The 24,937-nt window shown below is 41.7% G+C and overlaps 1 protein-coding gene across 1 annotated transcript in view; it reads right to left on the bottom strand.

Moving 5' to 3' along the window:
* The window catches only part of SKAP1 (src kinase associated phosphoprotein 1), a 304,650-nt gene that overhangs the window by 23,493 nt on the left and 256,220 nt on the right, over window positions 1–24,937 (bottom strand). The window contains exons 5-10 of the mRNA XM_019638609.1: window positions 23,104–23,181; window positions 22,090–22,173; window positions 19,282–19,406; window positions 16,893–16,956; window positions 14,534–14,731; window positions 6,009–6,056 (exon numbers count right to left, since the gene is read on the bottom strand). Of these exons, the coding sequence (XP_019494154.1) occupies window positions 6,009–6,056; window positions 14,534–14,731; window positions 16,893–16,956; window positions 19,282–19,406; window positions 22,090–22,173; window positions 23,104–23,181 (597 nt within the window). The remainder of the gene's footprint in view (window positions 1–6,008; window positions 6,057–14,533; window positions 14,732–16,892; window positions 16,957–19,281; window positions 19,407–22,089; window positions 22,174–23,103; window positions 23,182–24,937) is intronic.

Raw genomic sequence — 24,937 nt, 5'->3', positions numbered from 1 at the left:
CACAAAAACAGAGGAAGGGCAGAGCTATTTAGTTAAGACTTAGATAATGCAAACAGAAGTAAAAATATTAACCATATGGAAACTCAGGCTTGTTTACTTCACACAAAAAGTGGTTTGTATACGCAGACAACAGAGGGCAGCAAACAAGATAACTATGCTGGAAACATTCTGCCGCAGAGTTAAGAATATTTTTGGAAGAAAAACACATTGCGATAAAAATGCTAACTCTTGAAAAGACAAGGCATATATATTTTTTGGGTATCGGTGCATGAAATAATAGAGAACTGTCAGTCCCTGAAAAGTGAAAGTAGTTTTCTCAAAGGATATATTAATGCATTTTCAGCTGTAATGAGTTGATTAACCACCCCAAGAATCTGACTAACTTTAGGAAAGGAAGGTACATTGACATCTGTATTCTTCATGGATTTATATATGGTAGAGACAATCATTTTCTAGAAATAGATTTTAAAAACATAACTTCATATATCCAAATGGTAAGACTGACAAAGTTGTCTCGGCTTGCTTTGGCCTAGCAGATGGTCACTGCGGGGTACTGCTCCCCACGTGCCTGGGTATTGGATAGCGACTAAGATTATGAGTACCTTTTGGGTATATATGTAAATGGTGATTTGCTATTGGGTATATAAGGCGCCTGGGGGAGAACACCTGGAGAAAGATCTATTCTGAAAGCAAAATAGACCACAGAGAAAGCAAGACGCTAAGAGGAAATCTAAACCCATCTGAGAAAAGATAAAGATAGAAAGTGCCTTCAGTTCTTCATAAGCTGAAGGGCAAAAGAAGATGGAACTTAGGAATCCAGGAGATAGTTCAGCCTAGCCCAGGGGTCGGCAAACTTTTGAGACGGAAGAGCTACCAGGGGTCGGCAAACTGCGGCTCGTGAGCCACATGCAGCTCTTTGGGTACGTACATGTGGCTCAGAAGTAAAATTGAAAATGAAAATAAAACTATCATAGTTTCATTTATAATATTACTTTAAATTTTCCTTATTTGTAAACATCTATTTATGGCTCTTGAATAATTTTTAAATTATTGTAAGGGGACACAGGATTGGCACTTCCAGGGGTCGGCAAACTTTTGAGACGGAATGTACCCAAAGAGCCTCATGTGGCTCGCGAGCCACAGTTTGCAGACCCCTGGCCTTGCCCGAGAGCTGGAATCATCAGAACCACAACAAATAAAGCACTGAAAAATAAGCAGAATGAAGGGCTAAAAATGGGGGAAAGGCTGGACTTGCTACCCAGACAGAGGTATGCTGGTATTAAGGAAATCAGAAAGGAGGAACGCCTTAACTGGACAGGATTGGACTCCGTGTTGCAGACTGCCTGTTTAAGATATGTATGGTTTGCATTTCTGTGTAAGTGTGTAGACAACTTCGCTGCATTCAGTCCTGTTCAGTGCCAGGGACTGTCCTAGATGTTGGGAATCCTGCACTGGCCACACACGGTCCCTGCCCTCAGGGCTACCATCTAGTGGGGGAGGCACCGTGAAACAGTCACACAAATATTTATTTATTTATGATTACAATATGTCTGCAAAGGAGATGTTGACGGTGCTGTATATGACAGGAAATCTAAACTAGCCTGAGGTCAGGGAAGGCTTCCTGAAGCTTTAGTTATATAATAAAAGCCTGACTGAGAATGGGTGTTCTTTAAAGACCTTAAAGAAGAGGAGAGGTAAGGCTGAGGAGGGCTTTAGTTCTGAACTTGGCCCCAGGAAGAGCTTGAAGGCTGGAAAGTCTGCCAGGCCGGTCCAGCTTCTCCCTAAACTTGACCAACTCATCTTATAACAAGTGATGCTGGAAGAGAGTTTGATGTCTTTAAATCAGTGAGGAATGGGAGCTCAAGAGAGGATTGCCTCTGTGGGCTGGAGCCGGGTTCCTTTAGTTTTACACTGCTCTGGCAGCAGCCTGAGATCAGAAATGGCGTAGCATTCTGACCATTTAATTAATTCAAAACATCCTCACTCTCATTTTGAGGATATTATTCCATCTAATTATTTTTTTTTCCAGTCTGTCCATTTGGAATGAAAAACAAAAGAATAAAGCTTAATGCCAGCATTTCTCAATGTCTCTCCAAAAAACATAACTTGCACTAAATAAAGCCCGGTAATTCAAAAGCAAAGCACTAATATATTCAGCATAAAACAGACAGAGGAGCTACAGCAATAATGACACCACTAATAACTAAAACAGTTATAACAATTAACAACAATTACAATGATAGAGAAGCTAATGGGTATGATCACAGCATTTAAATTGCTAGCAGAGCTGAGAAGGACTTTTCCTAGAGGAAAAACAACAACAACAATAACAAAAAAACAGGCCTCATCTTATTTTCTTTATCTCAAGTAAGAGAAGCTAAGCTCCAAGCAAACACAATGTCATAGAGACAATAGCCATAGACCAAGTTAAAAAGATATTGTTTCTCTCTCTTTTCTAGGTATTTATTGCAAACCATTTGTCATTCCACACCAACTTCTTTACAGCCAGTGATAATAATTTCTCGTGTAACTGAGGCCAAGCTGGTGCTACTGTTGACAGTCAATATTTGAAAATGAGCCTCAATGATGTGGAGAGTTCTAAGGTGAAAGGATCAGGACACCTTTCTGCCTCTTCCCTTCTTGAGGGACAACAGAACCTGACTGTTCCTTCTAGGGTTTCTACGTCACCTTGGGCTTTTTGTGGGACATGTGGTAGTTCCAGATTTTAAGCTGTGACCAAGGAAAAATGACTACAGGCAGGTCAGCATGTTGTTTACATTTTCTTGATGAGCAAAAGGACAGTGCCAACAAGGCCTGGCATTGAGTACGGCTACTTCACAAATTATGGAAAAGAGAACAAGAAGACAGATAAAGCCAGTCCTTGCTAGAGCCTGGGTTGGTGAGACTTGGCCAAAGAAGGCCAAAGCAGTTGGCCCATTGAAAGGGACTTGAATTGTTCTCAAGGCCAGCCCAGAAACGGCCATCACGTTCAGTCCATTAAAGCAGACACAGTCTGATAACTTATTAACTAATTCAGAGGAAACCCATGAAAAAGTTTGTCAAGCTCATTGACTATGACACCAGAACAGGAAGAGCAACTGAACAACACCATTTGCTTGTTTTCCCAGCTCTTTAATCTTGAGTTTTGAAATTATTATAGTCCTTAAAGTTATAACTATGTTCTTGAAGTGGGAACACTCACAGATCTAGATTTTTCATCTTCTTTGCTCCTTTTATTGGACTCAAATTGTAGCTGGCTGATGATCAACTCATGTTTGGTCTTGGGAAATACATTTCAAAAAGTATGAGCTGCAAATACCTCTGTGGCTCTCTCCATTTTTTTTTTTTGGTATGTGTGTGTGTGTGGAAATAGCTCACTCCATTGGTGGGCACTGAAGTGAAAGAGTGCCTCAGAGATGGATGCTCGTCAGTCACCATTTCTCTGTGCTGCAGAAACTACTGAACATGGGCTCCTCTTTGACTGAGTTTGCATACAATTTCAGAGCGAAAATAAACTGTTTCAAGATCTTCCTTGGTCAGAGATTTGATGCATCTGAGGGTGATGTGTGCCTCCAGCTCTTTATTTGACATGGCATCCCCGAGCAAATGGTCAGTAGTTTTCATATAAACAGCACAGAATGAGTTTTATTTTTGGCTACTTGAACATTGACTTCTCATAATAGGGAAGGGAGATAAGCAAGCTCTCATCACCGGAAGACACTTAGTGTTTAGACTGTTAGGGTGATGGGTTGGAATTTAGTGAAAATCTGAGGTGTTGAAGAGTCACTCATTAAAATAACCCTGTTACTAACTGTCATGCTGTAAACCAAGCTCTTTATAGATTGAACAATCAATACTACAAGGCTGTGATAGATTTTCTAGGTAACAGAATAAAATAAAAGAAATTACATCTTACAGGGTCATTAACACCCAATAAGGAAAAACTGAATTCCTTTTTTTCCCCCCTCTTCTGATACGATCTAGTTGGGCTTTAAAAATGTTAGCAGTTCCATCAGGGGAAAGCGCTCTGGGAACAGGATCCCTGGAATGGTGGAGAAAAGTGAGTGCATTTTAACGGTAACCCTGCTAGCCATAGCGTCTTTTAGGAAAAAAAGACTTTTTTCCCCTTCAAAAGGCATGTGACCCCTGAGAAGAACTAAGTGAGCCAAACCTGTGTAGCTTGCCTATTACATAAGAATCACATTATTCTAGAGCTCCCTGCCTTTTCTATCCCTTCACTGGGCCTGCCTACCCTTCCCTCGGACCTCTATATTTTATTGTTATAATGCTAAGTGATGACATTTGGATGTTACATATTTGTTGGCATTTTGGAGAACAGGCACTATATCAATTTAATAAATAAATAAATAAACACAAATAATAACAATTCCTGCCTCAGATCCTGCAGAGAGAGAGAAAGTCCTCCTCTGTTTTTTAATCACTGAATCACCAATCATTATAACTGGTTGGAAGTATAAACCATAGAAACATATTTAGAGCTCACTACACTTTAACAGAACCTATTTTGGGAGTAGAAGCATGAGGAACAAAAGGTTTTTTTTTTTTTAAACCTACTTGAATTAAAGCTGCTGGAACAGTTAAGAAACAAAACTCCACTCACTCCCCAGATATAACCTTAGAAAGAGGGGCGGAAGGAGGAAATGAGATGAGGGAGGAGTCTGAAACTGAATTTTAGACTTTTGCCAGATTTCTGCTTCTTGAATGGAGTTTCATGTAAAGTTGGCCATAGGAAGTGTCCAGTTATTCCACCCAAGCTATCCACATGAAGTGTTTCTTTCCTGCACTGGTAATGGAAGTTAGCTGAGAAAAGACTTATGTGGGACATGTGTTGGTCAGGAAACAGGTTTTCTGTTGGAAGTCCATACAACAAGTAGAAAACAATAGAAAATGGGTTTCAGAGGGAATTAATCACATGAGGTCCTTCCTTGAAGCTGCACTAACACTCCTGCTTCATTCTCCCCTCCGTTCTTTCTCTCTCTCTCCTGCTTTGGCACGTGACTTTTCCCTGTCTTTTCTCTCCCCTCAGAGAAGCTGAGCATTTATGAAGTTGGGTCCTTCACTAAACCTGTTACATATTCGCTTCCCATAGAGAATGAATCAAGGAGAGGGGCTTTGCTGAGTGGCTAAAGAAGAGAAGAAAAGGCACAAGGAAAGGAAGAGAGAGGAGAATGGGAAAAGGGAGCAGGGAGGGGAAGAAGGAAAGAACTCCTAGGCTTAAGACTTTCATAGAATCTCTAAGAAAAAACCAGCCATGATCTAAACCAGCCACAACTCAGGCTCTGCTGATGGAACGGATGTCGTTGAGGTGGCCCTTCCAACACGCATTCCTTTACAGACTGATGACAACAGAATAGGTCCTTGGTCCACTTAAGGAGGCTTAGAGGGGCACCTGACCTTAAAAAGGATGGGCTCACTAACAGCCTGAAGCATGGTTAACAGTCTGGGATGAATAAGATGTAATTTTGCATTCAACAAACCTGTTACATATTCATTTCCAAATGTGCCTGGAATCAAGCGGGCCATCAAAAGTCAGCATTGCCAAGCAATTCTATCCTTCACCCCACGCTCACTTTTCAGATCTGACACATTTCCATTCCCCTCTGAACTTGCAATCTCCGGGCCTCTCAGAGAGGAGACGTTTTCATTCTTTCCATTCTCCATCCTCTGATCTCTTAGAGATGAGGCAATTCTATTTCCCCAGTACTGATTTTCAGAAATACTGATAGGAAAAAAAATAAATATCTGGTTTGGCTTTCCACCCTCTCTAGGATAAATCTTAGCTGTTCTGGGAACATTAATTAAAGTGAATAGGTGGCTGCTTTTAAAGTTAAGGTATTTCCCTATCCAGTCATCTTAGTCGGGGCTTTTGAGGTCGACACACCGGTACCCTTTTAATCAGTGAGTTCTGTAGTGTAAGGAAGGTGCTTTCTGCAGTTGCAAGCCCCCACGTCCTAACCAGCGCCGGTATCTGTATGAAGCTGTCATACCTCCTCTTTGTTGAGTGCCGCTCTCATCTGCTTCTAGACCATCTTCATCTGAGGAAATAAACGTGATCAGCATTAGCAATTAGTGGTCAATCGTCTGTGTTCTTTATACTGCTTCCTGAATTCATCACACTGTCTTCTTTAAGGAAATAATTACCATGTTCTTTTTTTAAACAATCATCTCTCAACTTCAAACTGGTCTTCTCCTCCTTCCCTCCCTGTTCATTCATTTACACACGTTTTAAAGTGCTTACTATTATACATACGAGGTGCTGCCCTAGGAACCGGAGATGCAGCAATGGACAAGACTGGCAAGGGTCCCTGCCCGCATGCAGCTTCCAATCCACTGGATTATTTAGGCACCTAACACAAAATCCTAATACTTTTCCTCAAACCCTATTTCTTCTCCCCTTCTAGAATTCTCTTCAAAGTGTTTTATCTCCATGTAACTGCTCAGAGTTTCTGTGTGTGTGTGTGTGTGTGTGTGTGTGTGTGTGTGTGTGTGTGAAGCTGGGCATATGTTTAAACCCTCCATGATTAATTAGTCCTTAGTGTGTCTAGCTTTGTTCAGCTGTAGCAGAAGCCAGTCACGTACATAATTTTGTGTTCCTAGTACTTGGGGCTTGTAGTTATCCTTTCGCTGGTGTCATTCAGCCTGCCTTGTTCATTAGAGTGTAAGCTCCTGAGGGCAGTTGGAATGGTCTTTTAATTAATTGCTGCAGGTACACAGTGGGGTCAAAGTCAGGGCTATTGTCTAACTCCAGTCAAATCTTTCCATGGTCAAAGTCACAACATGATTGGCCTATGTTTCTTATCCTCCTGAACCCATTTCATTTCAGAGTTTATACTACCTGATAACATGGAAATTGGGCAAACACACACTTGCTTTTCTTTTTCATCACCATTACCCTCTACACACACACACACACACACACACACACACACACACACACACACACACACACAGTGAACATGGCATAACCAACAACAATTTGAGGGCTGAATACTCAGTTTCTTCTGGCCACATTGCCTTTCCTTTCTCTTCCTGGGTCTTAGGGCACTTGTCTTGCTTCCCCATAGTTAGTTATGCCACTGAATGGAACTTTTGAGGAGATGGCTTGGGGACAGTCCCCCAACTTTTAAAAAAACTATGAAGTTTATAGGGCAATTTGAATTCTAATATGTCAGACTGGGGGAAGTTAACTCTAAGCTCCTAAGTAAAAAGAAACAGCATAAAAATATGTTAGAACACTATATAGAGCATTAAAGAAATAATTGATTCTACATACAAAATGTTATAGGTTCACTACAAAAACAAAAACTAAGGGATTCATACTCTGGGGGAATGAGTCACCTGTTACCAAGGTAAAACTAAGTGTGTGTGTGTGTGTGTGTGTGTGTGTGTGTGTGTGTGTGTGTGTGTATACATTATATGTATGTATGCATTTTTTTTTACCTCACAAGATACTTTGACTCAACTTGTCTTATCTCCATGTATGGCCAAGCAGCAGAGAATTTCCTACTTACCACCTATAGAGCTCCTTCCACCCCACCCTGAGGAATAAAGATGTGGGATATTGGGAAAGGGAAATCAAATATCAGAAATACAGCATGATGAAATAAACCATGTTAAACATAATTCTTTGCACATTGTCTTCTTATTACACTTCCTTCCTTACTCTGCTATGATACTTTTCCCTTTTGACATAGGACCAATTTCACAGGATTGAAAATAACTCTTAAAAGAAGAGTTGGTACGTCCTTCATTTTAGAGATACCCAATAATTTGGACAGAGAGCAGCTCTTTTGCTGATATCAAACAACTCAGTCACAAAGCCCAATAATCTGCTGTGCTTAGGCACTTTTGCAGAAAGCATTTATTCTACCTCTGCTGTCTGTGCGCAGATGTCTCTTCCTCCCAATTCTAATCAATGTAAATTGGGTCAGATCTCCGCTGTGAATTACAAATTGGATCCGAAGTTGGAGGGTCACCGTGCCTGCTATTCCACCTCCTTCCCACCACCATTAGATGGGAAGCTACACCAAAGATCTTTTCTAAATAAATCAGACTTTATTGTAAAACTCGGCCACTGACGAGACATAACCTCATTAGCATTGATTTTAAAATAAATTATTGAAAGTGGCTTGCTTGCTCTTTGCATTTGTAAAATAGAAAAATATAAATGTATTTGCAATGATAAAAATGAAAACTAAAACTTGATTCCTTTATCCTTTCAAGCAACAGCACTTAATCTAGTCATGAAACAAAAATGGAAAAAATAAAACTCTGTTCTGTGTGGTTCAATTCCAGCCAGATTCTCTGATTTCCATTGTGCCTGTGGAGTCGCCTAGAAAGAAAGCAGGATGCTGGCCATAGATCTTATATATCATTCACAACGGCTGCTGAGCTTTACAGTGATGGATATGAATGGCGAAGCTCCCATCTCTACATCTGTTCTATCTAACATTGTACTTCCTGGGTGGCTGAAAGTGGGCTCAAGTCAAGAAGCCTCGCTATTGATGTGAGAGGCTGGGTTCTGTGCCTCTGTGGCCTTTGTAAGAGTGAGTATGGGGTCCCATCACATAGTGAAGGAAAGTGCCCTTCACAGCTGGTGGTGAAGGGCACGCCTCTTAGAACTTCCCCAACTTCAGAGGGCACGATATAAACGGAGAGGCATACAGTTCATCTCGGATCCTTCCTACAAGTCTGCAAGAAGGTAATTATTAGCCTCAGCTAAGAGTAGAGGAAACTGAGACCCAGAGAAACACAGGGCCATGGTCAAAGCTATGGCAGCTGGGATTTGAACTGAGGTCTATCTGATTGCTCTCAGGGTTCTTGGGATGGTATTTGGCTAAAAAACAATGAATGAATGAATAAATGAATGAATGAAGACCAAAAGAAAGATAAAATAGTCCCTGTGCTTTGAGGCAGAATCTATGTTCAGGCCCTAGTTAATACTCTGAAGGGCAATAGCTAAACTTACGTTTTTCACCACACCCACTGGTCCTGTGATAAATGGAGTTGATCACTCCAAAGCCAAGAAAACTGATTATATGGCAACAGAAAAGGGTGGGTTACACAGCCAAATTTCTCATTTTTATATATCTATAAGGTGAGGCTTTAATTTTAAAGAGATTATTTGGAAAAATATTTTTTTGGCTAGAGAGCTTACTATACTTCTTTAGAAGAATATTATTTTTAGGCATCTTGGCATCACATCTACTGAAATACATCTTCATTTAAGAGAGAATTAAAATTTATGTGTTAGCTCAACTTTAAATTGTAATAGATTATAATGGTCCTTGCTCCTAACAGGGCATATGGGACCCCGACCTTACATAGGTTTTAAACAAATTAACCTCCAAAGATTACTGTCCACTTATTACATTAAATGCTCTACTTGATTCCCAAATATCTCATCTCAGTTGGGAAAACAGTTGAGAAAGATTCTGTTAACTGCGCGAACGTGTAAGAGAACCATGGGGCACCACAAATGAGCACCAGTATCCAGAGAGTTGATTTCAATCAACACTCTTGGCACAATGTCAGGGACGCTAATGAGAGGCTGAAAGGAACAGGACACGGACTCTACTTGGGAGGCGCAGAGAGGAGCGAGCTTCCCATGACACCCGGCTCCTTTCTGAAGTGCTGCTCTGACATCGCAGAGCAGTGCAGAGAGAGTAACATTCAAAATATGACTAGGTCAGAAAGACGGAGAGCACTTCCCCCAAATAAAGCAAAATGACAGAAGCTTAAAAAAATGCCAACTGTACCGATGTGCAACCAGATGCCAAGGTGCTGTGGTGACAGATGCAACAGAAATACAGACAGACTCAAAGTGCAAAGGGAACGTGCAAAAAGGTGGAAATAGAAACCACTCCCCAGCACACACATCTATGTTATACATCTGTGGATATTATAGCACCTCGTCAGACAACCTGGAAAATACGAGCAAGATGCTAATAACACGTTTAATTCTCCGGTGTGTATTTGGTAATCTCAACTATTACCTTAAAATAGTTGCATCCTATCCCTGTGATACGGTCTTGATGTACAAGACATTAAACTCAATTTGTGCTCACTGCAATACTTGGAATACACGGAACTTAATTTCCCGAATAATAATTGAGCACCTACTAGCTGGGAAGAAGGACCTGAATACAAATCGCCATGGCTGCTAAAGGGCTAAAACAGAGCTCAATTCCAGTCGAGTCACTGAGGATTTCATCAGCCGAGACCGGGGTGGGGAGGGAGGGGGAGGATATTCTAGCTGAAGGCACAGCATGACTCTGGTTTTGGTGCTGGCTAGACAGCGCAGCGGGGCTAGGACCTCCGCGGGGCTAGGCCCTCGTGTGCTTGGGTGTGAGAGAGAAGGGCCGGTGAACTCTGAGCCCGAGGATGGCACTGGCTCTTCTTTGAAGCTCCCCCCATGCAGTGTCACTTTCCTATGAAACTGGAATTTATTTTCTTCATAAACTTTGTTGTTTTTGTGTCTGCGTTTCTCTTTCCTTAGACCTCCTACGATTACTGTTTTCCTTCCTGTGGGTCTGGACAACTGAATAGGGGGAGAGAGAATTCCACAGAAGGCTTTGTTTCCATTTGAGTCAAATTAAACAAAACAAAACAAAACCCAAACTCAACCCAGTTATATGCTTTATTCTAAAGCAATCTGGTTTCTGGGTCTATAATAACCCTCCAAGGCAGTGTGGGCAGCGATAGAATGGGCACAGAAATTCCCAGGGAGGCCTCTTTGTCTCTTTCCGTTCGCGCTCCTGAAGCCTCTCCAGAGACACACAGCCGGGTTCTGTTGCCACAGCAGCTGCTGCAAGGCCCCAGTTACAGCTCCTGGAGGGTCTCAGGCGCCTCGCTGGATTCCGGCCTTGAGGCCCCAGACAAAGAGAAACCCAATAAGAGTTGCCCTTTTATGGACTCTGGAATCATGAAACTGGGCCTGCCTAGCCCGTCCTATAATTTTGGGGAGGGGTGAAAGAGGGCTCAGAAAAGCCTCCCATTTCTCACATATTGCTGGAGCATTTCTTCGTGGTAGTTCCCTGCAGTTTAATCTACTGCAAATGAGATCTTAAAAATCAAGAGCCCCCATATGCTCAACACGGATGTTCAGCAATCCCCCCGGATAACAACCTTGAAACCATATGATCCAGGATGCACATTTTTGTGGTCTTGGCTGAAAACCTCGAGTGCCCTGGTTTTCCCTCATGGGAAGGAGAATGCCGACCACGTAGCAAATGCTAATTATCCCATGATTAATGTGATGTACTGCATTTAATTGGATGACCCATATGTTATTTTGATTAGGAAAAAAATATTTTTGTGTTGACTTGGTATGTGTTACAAGCACTTTTCTCTCTACTAGGAAGCCCGTGGAAGTTAGATTCTGGAAGGGAGATCTCACACGGCCTTCAATATGGAGACAATGAGGCTTGTGTAGGCCTCAACCCAAAGAGGAAGGAGACAGAACCATCAATGCTAACTATTCTCCACAAAGCACATTTACTGTTCTAATGAAGCACATGTGAGAGGCCCAAGTCATTTGACTATTGATGGGTATGCGGTGTTAGCACAATCCAACGTTATTGTCGGCTGTCCCTCCACCCAGCACCTGTCCTCGCAGTAAAAATGGGCCTGAGCAGAAGGTGTGCTCCACATTCCATCTGCTCAGGATTTTCAATTTCACCTGCTTCATGCATACAGCTGAAAATGTCCAACTGGATTGTCTCAGGGCTGGTTGGTGGAGGCGGGAAGCTAGGCATCCCCCAACTCTTCAAGGAAGTCACCTTTCCTATTTAAACACCCACCAAATCAATAATAGCCCATGTTTACTGAGTGATCACTGCCTGCCAGGGCTCTGCTCTAAGTGCCTTACACACATCAGTTCTAGACTTTTCACGGCATCCCTCTGTGAGAGCTACTACTGTTATCCCCTTTTTACAGGTGGGAAAGTCAGACACAGCGAGGGCAAATAACTTGCTTAAGGCCTCACAGATAGCAGGTGGCAGAGCAGGTCCATCCCACGAGCCAGCACATTTATCTGCAGTGCCATGCCTTCTCTCACATGTTGCTGCTCAGTAGGTGGTCTTGAGAGATGACAGCAGAGGGGAGACAATGTTTGGTCCCTCACATTCCCTCTCAGTTGCTCCAGGATTGGTAGTGTGGCACGTGCAAAACTAACAGCAATTTCAGAAGCAACAAGCTGAGTGGTGTGGATGGGAAGCTGGGACATGGAGGCTTACGGCTGAAATATTCCTATCATAATTAAATGACAATATATCCCACGTTCAATGCTGTCTCTAAATCCTGTGATGGATAGAGGCTTTTGGGAAAGGACCTGCTGGCTGGGGACGACACTGTCTTTTGGAAACCTGTAAGCAAGTTAGCTGCCGTTTCCATCACCCTGCAGAAAGAGACCCTGGCTCTCCTATAGGGAGGCCTTCCTCACTTCTGAGGGACAGCTGCTGTGAGCGTCAGGTAAGTGGCTTTCCTCAAGAAAGCAGGCCAGTCTCCATGCCCTTGGAGTCCACTCCAATATCCAAACTAGCATGGCTTTTGGAGGAAGGCCCGGGTACCCTGGGCAGTGCCACAGTGGCCAAAGGTAGGAGTTTAAGAGGTGGGGGAAGAATGGTGGTTAAGAAGTCAATCACACATTCACTCACCCACCTGGGGTAAAGAGATGGTCCCAAACCATCTCTTTATTTTCTGAGGCCTCTGTCCCTTTACTCTCTTTTGCTCTGCCTCTCTGAGCATCAGCCCCCTCCTCCCTGGCTCCTCTGAGAACTAAACATGGTGCACAAAAGGGCCTTCTTTGCTCCTTTGGTTCAGGGGGGTTTTCCTAGAGCGCTGTCTCCCACAGCTGTAATCCAGAGTGGAGTGTCACCCAGATATTTCCCCAAGCCTGGGCAGGAGCCAGTGAAATGTGAGCTCACTAGGAAGACTCTGGCCAAGTTGAGGAGCACATCTCCTTGTAGGGAGTGTTGTGGATTAGATCCATTTCTGCACCCTGCTGTTGCAATGGAGCAGACTGTGAAAGGGAAGATTCTCAGAGGAGCTGTGTTTTAATGTAGCAATTTGATTCAATTTTCCACTCTATAAAATTACCCATCACTGCTCGTTGCTTTCTAACAGACACCTTCACTCTTAATTTAACAATCCTATCGAATTCTGCCAGGGAAATTGGAAAAATTTATCACCTGTGAAATTTTATTTTCCTTTGGTTGTATCTGTTTTTGTAAAACTTCATTAACGACGATGACTTGCTGAGGAAATTATCATTTTTTTTTTTTAACTTCAGACACAAGAAATGGCTCGACCTCAACCAAGATATCATTTGCATACTAAAACACAACAAAAAGGCTAGGGAAGTTGCGACTGGCAGAGGCTGGAAGTGCTGAGAGGAAGCAGGCTCTGCTTGATGGGTGGTGGGTGGGTGGGTGAGGTCTCAGGAAGGAGGAGACGTGTGGCCACAGCCCTGCTCCTTGACTCAGGAAGCAATGACGTGGCTTCTCCCCCAGGGAAAAGACGGATGCAGCGTTGACAGGGTTGGACCCTCTTCTTTGGAAGCCTTGAAATACAAGTTGCTTACTCATGATGTATTTTAGCAACCAGCCCTGTCTTCAGGGGCCTGACTGCTAGATTCACCTTAGTTCCTACGTTTATCTGGGATTGAAGTTTAAATTGCTATAAATTTAGGCTTAACTTGAATTTCTCAGCAGAGCACTGAACTCCTGGCAAATTTCCACAGGAGCAATCGTTCTGAATGGACTTGAAGATTCAGCGTTCCTGTGGTCTAACTACCTCACAATTAAAAGGCTCAGGCTTCGGTTTTCTACAGTCTGACCCCCACTGTGCTCTGCACTGTTCAACAGCTGCTGTTATCCCCACAAGAAATGGCTCTGCGGAAGCAGTGATGACTACACATTTTTCGAGATGCCAGTTATCATGCCTTTGGAGGAGAAGAAATATGCACAGTAGACCCGCTATCATGGTGGGTAAAGGAAACATGTTAGGGTTATTTGTAAGAGACACGATTTGATTCACGGTATATCTGAACTAAGTAACAATGAGTTGTGCTCCATCAGGGTTTCATCGGGTTTCTGAAAAGGTTTGTCAGCATTTATCTATATTCCTTCAGGTTTTTAATATCCTTCATCATTTCGAGGCAACTTTCCATTATTCTCACAATTCCACAGAAAAGAAGTTGAAGCTAGAGAGTTTTGATGAGCCACCCAAAACTCTCTGTAAACCAATATGAGTATTCTTGACTCTTTAACCTTGTTGACATTATGTAATAAACTACTTCACGTGGTACAGATGAAAGACTCTCCCCAACTGATTCGTCTTGCTCGCAGAGCAGAGAGCTTCTGTATTGGGAAACACAGAGGCTCCACTGAAACCTCCCTACATTCTCTCCCTTAGCGGTTTGGCTTCCTCTGGAGGTTTCAGAGTTATATTCTCTATCAGGTCAAGAGTTTCTGAAATTAGAGGAAGATAATTAGAAGATGAAGTTTCTTACCTGGTAAGACTTCATAAATATCTTCTTCATCTTCTTTCTCCTCTGTGGGCTGTTTTAACCCCATACTCCCAGGCAAGATAATGGGTCTACACTGGGAACCAGAATTTTGGGAGTCAAGACCATCAATATCATCATACATTTCTTCCTCTTCTCCTTCCTCTTCGCCATCTTCACATGGAATGGTTAAAGAGCTCAGATCTGCCAGGGTAGAGATGAGAATGGGTCAAGATAGGGGAAAAAAAAATAAAAGAATAAGGCAGGGAAGGAAAGAGAGAGAAGGAAGAAGAGGAATGAAAATAAAACATGTCAAAAGAAAATGAAACACTAGGTTAAGTGCTGTTACTTCTAATGTGGGCCTTGGTGACAGGAAACCTACAGAAAAGGCCAGACTAACACTGTGTCAGGTTTAAACCATCGACATAAATCCTTCCTTGCAATAAAACTTGATTGGGATGAAGCATCCCTGAAAAGTATGGCTGTGCGAATGAACGCATGAGGTGAAGGGAAGAAAATAGGCCAGGAGAGAAAACGCCAGCATGCCATGCACTGCTCGTCAAGTAGAAAACGGGAAGGGTGAGTGATGGCCTGTGGTTCGCCAGGGTGCACAGAGCTGTGGGAACTAGGGTGGCTTCCATAGGGTACATGAGCTGTCAGGAGCTCATCTCCCTCATGATCTCACGGCAGGATGCAAGACAAGTTTGTTTGTCAAGAGAAAAATGGGCAAAAGTGGAAGAGGAAGAGAAAGCAGGTTATGGAAAAAAAATCATACAAGACCAAATGGAATGGCTTAGCGATGTGGATACCATGTCCTTTTGCAACCGTACAGTCTGGCTGACCTTAAAGTGGGTCATCGCATAGAGGCTGTTGAGCCATCATAACACTGGGGAGCCCAGGGCAGGAGAGGGAGATTGGTTTTTTATTTTAATGGGGAACTGGGAAGGTTCATTCTCTGATGTGCAGTACAGAGTGCTCTCTGAAACCCTGCTGAGGGACCTCTGCAGGATGGGCGAGTGCAGTCAGGGTACTCTAGGGAAGGTAAAGATGGAGAGACATCCGATGTTCATTTCAAAACAATAAAACTGTTTGGCTTGATTAGGCTTTTAATAAAGATTTTGCAACAATTTTCATCTGAATGCTAGTGCCACCTCATCTGAAGAAAGGATCAAAGACACATTTGTGGCTTAAACCATATGTTATTATTTTGTTTGTTTTAAAATAAAATGGAATGAATAATTTCTTCAATGTGGGATTCTGAAAGTACCACAGGGTACAGCTCAATAAAGCTGCTTTGAGTTTTATTGAGGTTTACACACTTAGGGGTATATTACACGCATAAATCCAAGGCACCTAGATGAGAGTGTACCCTGTAGTCTCACCATCAATGTTCATGTTTGCCTAGTTCCAGTCTATTATACGTGACGCTCTTGGTAGAGGCAATAGTTTGTTTTTGTGATAGCAAAGGCATAAACTGAGTAAAATAGGCAATTCTTGTAATTAAAGCTCGGGTGCTTCCTTCTTTTTATCCACTATAAAATCTTATAGCAGAATAAAAAACAGAGATGCGAAGGCTTGGTGTTTTTCGGTTGACATGCTTCTGCCTAGGTCTTGGACCATGTACAAAGTTGGGTGTTTCCGCTTTTCTGCAGAGGCAGGGTCCTGCCATGGTGTCTACCACCATGAGGGGCATCTGATGCCAAGTGACAGACTCAAGGTTGGCTCCTTCTACCTGCCTGGCCACTTCCGGACAAGGTTTCCTGGGCCACTGTCACTGCTGTGCCTGCAGGCTGGCCAGCAGAGGGTACTCTAAGAGCAGTCATTTAATGTCTACAGGCAGGGCTCTTCCCATCCCAGAGCAAGGAGCATTTTATTGTGGCATGGGAAACAGCAATTTGTTTTTAATGTCCAATGTTCTTGAAGGCCACTTAGATGAGTTTAGATTTCTACTTCCTCCTAAGACTAGAACAAGAAGATTTGGGACCTAAATCACAGTCAGATGACTTTAAGTTTGATATCATGAATTTCCTTTCCAGAATATAAGGGCTTAGGACACACTGAATAGAACTGAGTGGGTTTTCCGCATCTCCTTTTCTAGTAATTATGAATATTATAGACTTGTCTATAGGTAGGTGAATGAGCTAGAATGATGTCAGAGGTCATTTCCAGGTTGATGGTTTCTTTACCTTCTTTTTGATTCATACATGGCACTATTTGTGGTTATAATATAAGGGATATGGTAGGGAGGGTAGAAGGGAGAACAGGCAGAAAAAAAATACATATTGAAGCCTATGGATTATATTTATGCCTCATAACTTCAACTGCAAATCCATTCAAGTGTTGTTTATATAATAGTGATACTTACCTTTTAATAAGAAATTTATTTGATCCACCCAGTCTCTGGCTTCAGCTGGATTAGTAGCTGTAAACTAGAGAAAAATTAGCAAATTAATTTATCACCTTCACTAAAACTTCCATGAATCCTACAGGGAGGTTCCAGGGACAGAACTTATGGGTCAAGTTTCAGAGTCATGCTGAAAAGCTCAAGATTCTCTGGCTGCCTAATATTTTTTTAAAAAGACCAAAACATGGAAAGTGATTTTTCCCTTCAGCAATTTTGCATTCTCAATGTTGATAGCTATTTGAGTCCAGAATTCATGCCCATGTGCATTCATTCAATTATCCATTCATTCAGCAGGCATTTATTTGATGAAACTTTACAGAAAAAAAAAAGTAAACAAAAATTCCTGACCTCAAAGAATAATGCATCAATTATGGAGGCAACATACACACCTGAGATGGGAACACTATAAAACAGGTGCATTTGATAACAACTGAATGTTGAGAGACGACAGGGAGCACTTATTGTTGCCTAGAGGAAGCCAGGGAGGCTGGTTGAAGTAATAACTGCTCTGGTTGGATTTTAAAAAGAGTTGGTGGAAACTGGTGGAGGGAGCTGGGTAGTTTAGGTGGGGTGAACCACATGCAAAAGATTAGGAATGAGACCATCGTGTATAGGGAAGGTAGGCAGATAAGCTGGACTGGAGCACAACAATCAATGAAGCTGGAGAGCTGAGGGTCAGAAAAGAGTGGGTGAAACTAGGAGCTCAGACTTAAAACAGGCAATAGGAAGCCACTGTACATTCCAGCAAAGGAGTGCGAGTTTCAGTGCTGTGAACAGGAGGGACTGGAATAGAGAGAAATAGGAGACAGAAGACCCACGAGAAGGCTATTTAACTAATCCCCTGTGTAAAGCGATAAGGACTTAGCTATTGTGATGGCTGTGGGAATAGATAAGAAGGGAAAGATCCAAAGGATATTGTAGAGGAAGAATCCACAGACCATGATAATGACTTGGATTCAATGGGCCAAAGAAAAGAAGAAGTAAACAAACTCTACATTCTGATTCACAAAACAGGCCAGTTAGGCATCAACCTTTGGTAATTTTTTTTTTTAATTTTAAATGAATCATCTGGAAATGACTGTTCCTGAAGGACATTTTTATTATCTGGCCATTAGGACAAGATAAAGATCTGTGCTGTATAAGAAACCTATATTCCTGCTTAATACTTATTAATAGACATTATCATTCTTAATTTCTTAAAAACACATTTTCATGGAAAATGGATTGAGACTTGGCATATAAATTGCTATCCAGATGAGACACCATCAGAACTGAATAAAAAAATAATGTAGGCACATCCTCAGTGCATACATCTGTATTATATAGACCTATAAAGGACTTTATAGAAAAGTTGAGTTTAAATGAAAAAAATTGAAATTATATAATGAAGACCTAGGTCATTTAACAAAATAAGGGTTACGATATTGTAGGAACATAAAAGGATGAATGTTGAGAAAAAGTTGAAGCGTCAAAGGGTTACTTAAGTGGTTAATATTAACCTTAGCATGGCTTTTCCCTTTTTCAAAAGTTAGCTAAAGTTTTTCTAAATTGTTTTAGTAAAATTGTGATAAAATAAAAATTACTAACAAGCAGGAAACAATATGTATACACCCACACAAATACATTTTTGTTGAAAATCACTATATTCCCATAGTCAGAAATTTTTTATTGCTTAAATTAATTTGTAATAGGTAATAAATGCATTACATATATTATATTATATATTATATTATACTATACTATATTATAATATTATATCAAAACATATTGAAATGAACTCAGTGAGGAATAAGTTCTTTTTACCCCTAGCTAGGTCTATTCCCTCAGTTATCACTGCTACTACTAGTAATCATTGTCACCAATATCTTAAGAATCTTTCCAGAGATATGCAATGCATCTACACACACGAAGATTATTTTGGAAAGCAAGATGAATATGGGAAAATACATTATTTTTCACTCGACAGTCAGATTTTTCTTTTTCTGGATTTCATGGAAGGAAGGGAAGATAATCAGTTGAAAAATAAAGAGAATGGGAATTAAAATCATGAAGTGAGAGGCTCTGAATGAGGAATTAGGTTGTGTGCTGCAGTAGACAAGACTCTCACTTACAGAGTGAGACTGAGAAAGGGAGGGATGAAGAGACAGAAGCCAAGTAAAGGCAGTATCTAGGAGGAGAGTGGCAACAGAGGGGAGAAAGGAGGGCATGAAGGAGCAAAGGTGAGGACATGTCAAGAAAGAAGGTCTTGGTAGGAAATGAGAAGGTAACAAAGAAAGGCTGGAACCCAGCATAGTAACCACGGCTCACACGCAACAGTAATGAGGATCTCCATCCCCTCCGTTCATCCTACCTCATAGCTGCGCCTATCCTGGGCGGTCAGTTCAAAGCAGGATTCTTTCTTGGAATCTTTTCGCAGGTAGGGGGCCATCCGTACACTGTAGCCCTTAATGAGAAAGGTCCCTTTGGGCTGCTTGCCTGCAAGACAGGAAAGCTCCCTGTATCCCTAGAGAGACGCAACTGCCAAGGGAAGGCATCTTCTCTGGTATGTAAAATAAAACCACAGAAACAGCTGTTATATCCCTGAGGAACCACAATAGTCAAGGAAAGGTTATTAGGGAAGCTTAAGAAGCGGCTACTGCGACAGAAAGGCAGATATCACTGCCAAGCTAGGGAAATGCAACATGAAAGGTTATTGTGCCAAAAGAGTACAACAGAGACAGAGAATTTATTAGAATGTTAAGAGATCTATAATAACAGAGAGAAGGAATTATTACAGCAGGGAGAATGTGGCTGTAAACGTGAGGCTCTTGAAGGCTATTATAGAACTGAAACATTATTGTCAGAGCCCCCATTTGAGGGGAGGGACAGCAGCACAGGGGGCATTATAAGTTCGAGGATCTCCTCCTATGCCCTGTGTAGCATTTGGGTTAGACCGTTCTCCCCCTCCTGCTGCTCAGGTGGGAATTTACGCTGAAGGGAGAATAATTAAAACTCTTTTCTTCCAAGAGATCAAATTGGGAAGTAGCAGAGTACTGTTGAATATCATCAGTTGATGAGGAAGAAGATACAAGGCAAAGGACCCGCATGAAGGAAAGGAGAGAGTACTTTGTTACTTCCTTTAAAATACATATATATATATATATATATATATACACACACATAATTAGAAACAGGAAAAGAGGAGAGGGTTCCCAAGCGTTCTGTGTCCTCATGGTATGGTTCAGGGAGAACACACAGAAGTCAGGTACCACAGTACCTGTCTCAGTCATGCTTTGTGTCCTGTATCATGTGGAATGAATTGCATAATAAACGGTTTTCAATGATGACGATGAGAAGGATGGCAGTGGGATGACAATATTGAAAGGAAAGAAAAAGGCTCAGTCCTTACCTGGTTGAGCTAAAGGAAATACACGAACACTCTATGCTTACTAAGAAAATGTCTTGGGTACAATAAGAAGTAACTGGCGAGAAGGGAGCCATGCAACAGTGCTTTTTGACACCAGAATCTTTTTTGTTAAAGTATCTCTCCTTGTTCTAACCGGCCACTAAAATGTTTTGTTGTTTCTTTGGTCACTGGATTTTATTTCACCCTGACAGCAAAATGGTCAATAAAAGTCTCCTAGTCTCTCGCTCTTGTTCTCCCCCTCTCACCTTGAGTGTAAAGGATTCTGAGTGAACAAACATGATACCCGGTTTTCTATCCAGATGTGCCAAGCACTTATTTAAATGCAAGGGAAATGACGAACATTTTTTTACAAAGACATCAATGTTACATTAGTGTGAAGGTTTAAAATAAGAAAATAACACCTGGCTGGCTCGTATGCTTTGAACTCAGGGGAGAAATTGTGGTTGCTGGATTTGAGTGGGCTGGTGGTTGGGCAGTTTTTGAGTTATGCTGCTCTCATTTCCTAGGAGGGCTTCACACTGTACCCCTAGATGGGAAAGGCTCTGAGGAACCCAAGACGGTGAACCCAAGATGAAGGTCAGCGATACCTGCTGTAGGCAGAGAGGCAGGGTGAGGCCATTGCCTCAAAGCCGAAGGGCAAATCTTAAGGATTCCAAGTCACTTAGCAAAACTGCAGTTCTTTCTGCCGCCTTAGTGACGAAGGTGCAGGAAGTCCAAAGGCAACTGAGTAGATATCTAATTATCCCCTAGACTGGATATCTAGGCTTTGGGAAAGGAGTAAGTGTGGGAAAGAAAGAAGAGAGGAGAAACAGAAAGCAATTGGAAGGAAACGAAAGGATTTACTCTGGGTCATTGGCCTCTGTACCAAGGCCATAGGGCCCAAGAAAAGCCCCCACAAGAACTGATGCTTTATTTTACTTCATCTTCCTCTTGCTTCATAGAATTACTCTTGGGGCAGTGTGTCTCTGTAGGAGGGTATCTTCTATTAGAAAGTTTGCATTCACCTACAATGATAATTTTTAGCTTGTATGTATTTGTAGCTGCCTCCAATTTGTGCTTATATCTTCTGTTCCTTCTCACCAACTAAGCTACTGTGTTAAGCATGGATGGGAGCTCTTCTAGGGATAGCTCATGAGTGTTGTGCTTGATTGAGTCAGTGGTAGCTGATTAAGAAGCTGCCTCGGGCCTGAATCAACACTTTGCAGCTGCCGCCATCTGGCTGAAGGGTGTCTCTTGGGCACAGCAACCATTTGGGTCTCAACACTCCATGGCTCTAGGGATGTCCACTGGACTATTTTCCAAGAGTCAATAAAATAAAGAGAGTTTGGACTTAAGGGTTCTAATTCCGGGCCATTGATAAGCTGTTTAAATCTTTCTCAGAGTTTTGTTTTGTTTTGTTTTTTTCAATTTTTAACTATATTACTAATACCTATAAAGAGTTTGAGGTTCTTTTTTTTTTAAAAGAAGAATGCCAAAGTGTGCAGTGTTAATGCTATTAGTCATAATAAAAGACGAAACCCTTTGATAAGTTCACCACAATATCCTAATGTTTAAGGGGAAATAAATTCTAACTTGACATTTGAGCTTTTGGTGATAGACAAGGAATTATTTCCCCAAGCCTAGTTCTTTTCCAAGCAGGTCCCTTTATGGGCGTTAGTTAAGGATTGCTATCTTGAGATCTAAGTGCTTGAGAATTTACGAAGTGTTTGCATCCAGGAGTGAGATGCTGCTGTGCAAATGAAGAACACTTACTTTTCTCATTAGCATAGTAGTAGAAGAGGCCTCTGCTGACAGCACACCATCTCTTCTGCCACTCCGATCCGAAGAAACTATGATCTAAATGGAACAGCAGTAAGGGACATAAATTCAGGTAACTACAATCACTGAAGAGTCTGTAAAATCCAACAACACACAGTCCAGTGTGTTATTGTTTTATTTCCAGGGTTAATGGACTGTAAAACCCTCCCTTTGACTCCCACAGGTTATTCTATATTGACTCAAGGTCCCGGGGACTTGCTCAATTAAAGGTCCAAGTTCTAAACAGCGTTTGTCTGCTCTGACCCCTCACAGCTGTCTAGCTTCCTTTGTGTTTTTCAGGTTCTAATCTCATCCTGTATCTTTCAAATTCTCCATGATATCTTCATGTGTTGCCTTTTTGCAAACCAAAATGATGCTCTAGGCCATGGGCACGAGAAAGGCTTTCTTTGTGTTGAGCCAATTTGCCTGTTGATTGTTCAACCTGGGACTCTGGCCCTAGTAGTATATATTCTAATCAAATGAATGACAGGTTAAGATTTGGGCCCCTTTGAAACTTCAAAGGGGCTGCTTCACATATGACATAAATATTGTATTCTTGGCAACATAGTTTCAATTTTCATGGGAGCACACTGTGAGATGGCAACAAGAATATCATCCATCCATCATCATCCATCCATCCATTATCCATCCATCTATCCATCCATCCATTCATCCATCCATCCATCCATCTGTCCGTCCAAGTATTTATTGAGCATTTGTTGTGCACCAGGTGAGCAAGGCAGAACCAGTCCCTATTCTGATGAAGCTCACAATCTGCTGAAGATTTGGGGCCATCTCTCTTTAACCTACATACAAATACCGTCTTCTTTTCTTTTCTTGCCTTCCTTTTGCCTTCCACCTACCTAGGACAATATATAGGGCATAGAGAAGGCACCTGCTATGTTAGCCCTCTTTTTCATTTCCCTTCCTTTCCTGGAATGTCCTGAGATCTATGGGTCTGATCAATACCTTTACTTTTCTTCTCCAAGTATCCTTGCTTGATGATGTTATCAAGCTCTTGAGCTCCTCTTGTGATATCTTCTATTCCTAAAAGGAACAACAGCAAAATGCTTTATTGAAACCTGCCAGAATTTTCATTTAGGCTACTTTCGATAACCTGCATCCATGAAGCGGTACAGAAGGACAAAAGCTTAAACACAGCATAAAATAAAACAATTTCTAGATTATTGGAGGAAAAAAGTAAATTTTCTTTCTTCCTAATTATATCTAATTCTGAAATTGCTTTAAATTATCGAAACAATAAATATATTAAGTTTTGCAAGGGGAGGTAGCCTAAATATGTACTGATTGGCAAGAAAAGGACTCCAGAGAATTAAGAATTTGCTGTGGATATAAGCTCCAAATTGGATAATCCACATTGAGATAATCAAAAGTCAAATGAATAGCTACCAGCACGGACAAGCTTTAATGAGTGATAGAGTTTACCACGAACATAGTTACCTTAGAGGGAGCAATAAACACACACAATTTAAAAAAAAAAAACAAACACAAAGCCACCTTAGTGAACATAAATTTTATGAATATCATACAAAGAAGGGCTATGCAAGCTAGACTTGGCAATAACTGCCAAATCCTGGTTTTGTCCAAGTATGGGAAAGAGTCTCAGAATGGTAGAAGCCTTTACAAAGAGAAGCTCCTGGAACTGGCCCCGATCTTTAATTGCATGCTGCTAACATTCTTGGCTTTCAGTGAGCCTCCTTAGGTACAAATATTGAGAAGTCAACATCCTAATCCATCTTCCATCACTGGAGTTTATACTTATTTTACAGAAGGGAGGGGCAAAGGACAGAGACAAAGAGGAAGGAGTTTACTCCCCAAAAAGTAAAATGAGGGCCGGCCGAGTGGCGCATTGGTTAAGCGCTGGCTTGGGATGCCAGAGGGCCCCGGTTCGGATCCCACATATGAGGGCCACTGACACTGCCCTCTACAGCTAAGATGCTGCACAACAGCTTGACCTGGAGCTGGGCTGCCATGAGTTGCTGGCGATGGCAGAGGCTGCAGCCCCTGCTGCAGTGGGCTGCCATAAGCTACCGTGTGTGGCTGGCAGACAGCGTGAGCAGCTAGCTGGCAGCCGGTGTGAGCTGCTGAGAGCCGCTGTGAGCGGCCGTCCAGAGGCTGGCGACCGATCTGCCTCGCCCGGGAAGAGTGTAATGATAATACCAAAATGGGCCAGTGAAGCGACGTCCTCCACAACTAGACTGAAGAACAAAAGGACAGCAACTTGTCTGTTCCCCTTCCCCCGATTCCCCAGCGCCGTTCCCCTCCCCCAATTCCCCAATAAAATCTTAAAAAAAAAAAAAGTGATCCAGTTTGCAAAAGTGAATGGAAATCGTGCTGCTGAATGTAAGTTTGGTCCTCTTCCAACTGACTATGGTTAGGAGTTTTGACAGTGATGAGGAGTTGTATGAATTTTATGATGAATAAAACTTGAGTTCAATAATTTTATGTAATTTTCTTTTCAAATTTCGGGCCCCAAAATTAAGGTGCGTCTTATAAATGGGAGCATCTTATACATGGGGAAATATGGTAGTTTTTGTTTAAAATAACATTTTAAGACAATTTAAAATGCAACTAAAATTACCTTTTGCTTCTAAGTGAACAGTTCCAATCTTAGATTTATTTTATAACTTTTTTTTTTTAGCATTTATCATGTGATATTGTGTGGGCACTTTATCAAGCTTAATTTTAAACAGGTAGATCAGAAGAGAGACTCCTCTTTTTCTTTTTAGTGTGTCTAAGTGCCAGATTCCTTATGCTATGTATCCTTATTGTCAACTTCCTT

The sequence above is a fragment of the Hipposideros armiger genome, unplaced genomic scaffold, assembly GCF_001890085.2.
Source record: "Hipposideros armiger isolate ML-2016 unplaced genomic scaffold, ASM189008v1 scaffold_40, whole genome shotgun sequence".
NCBI lineage: Eukaryota > Metazoa > Chordata > Mammalia > Chiroptera > Hipposideridae > Hipposideros > Hipposideros armiger.
The sequence above is the reverse complement of the archived record's forward strand: the minus strand, read 5'-3'. Positions and strand labels throughout refer to the sequence as shown.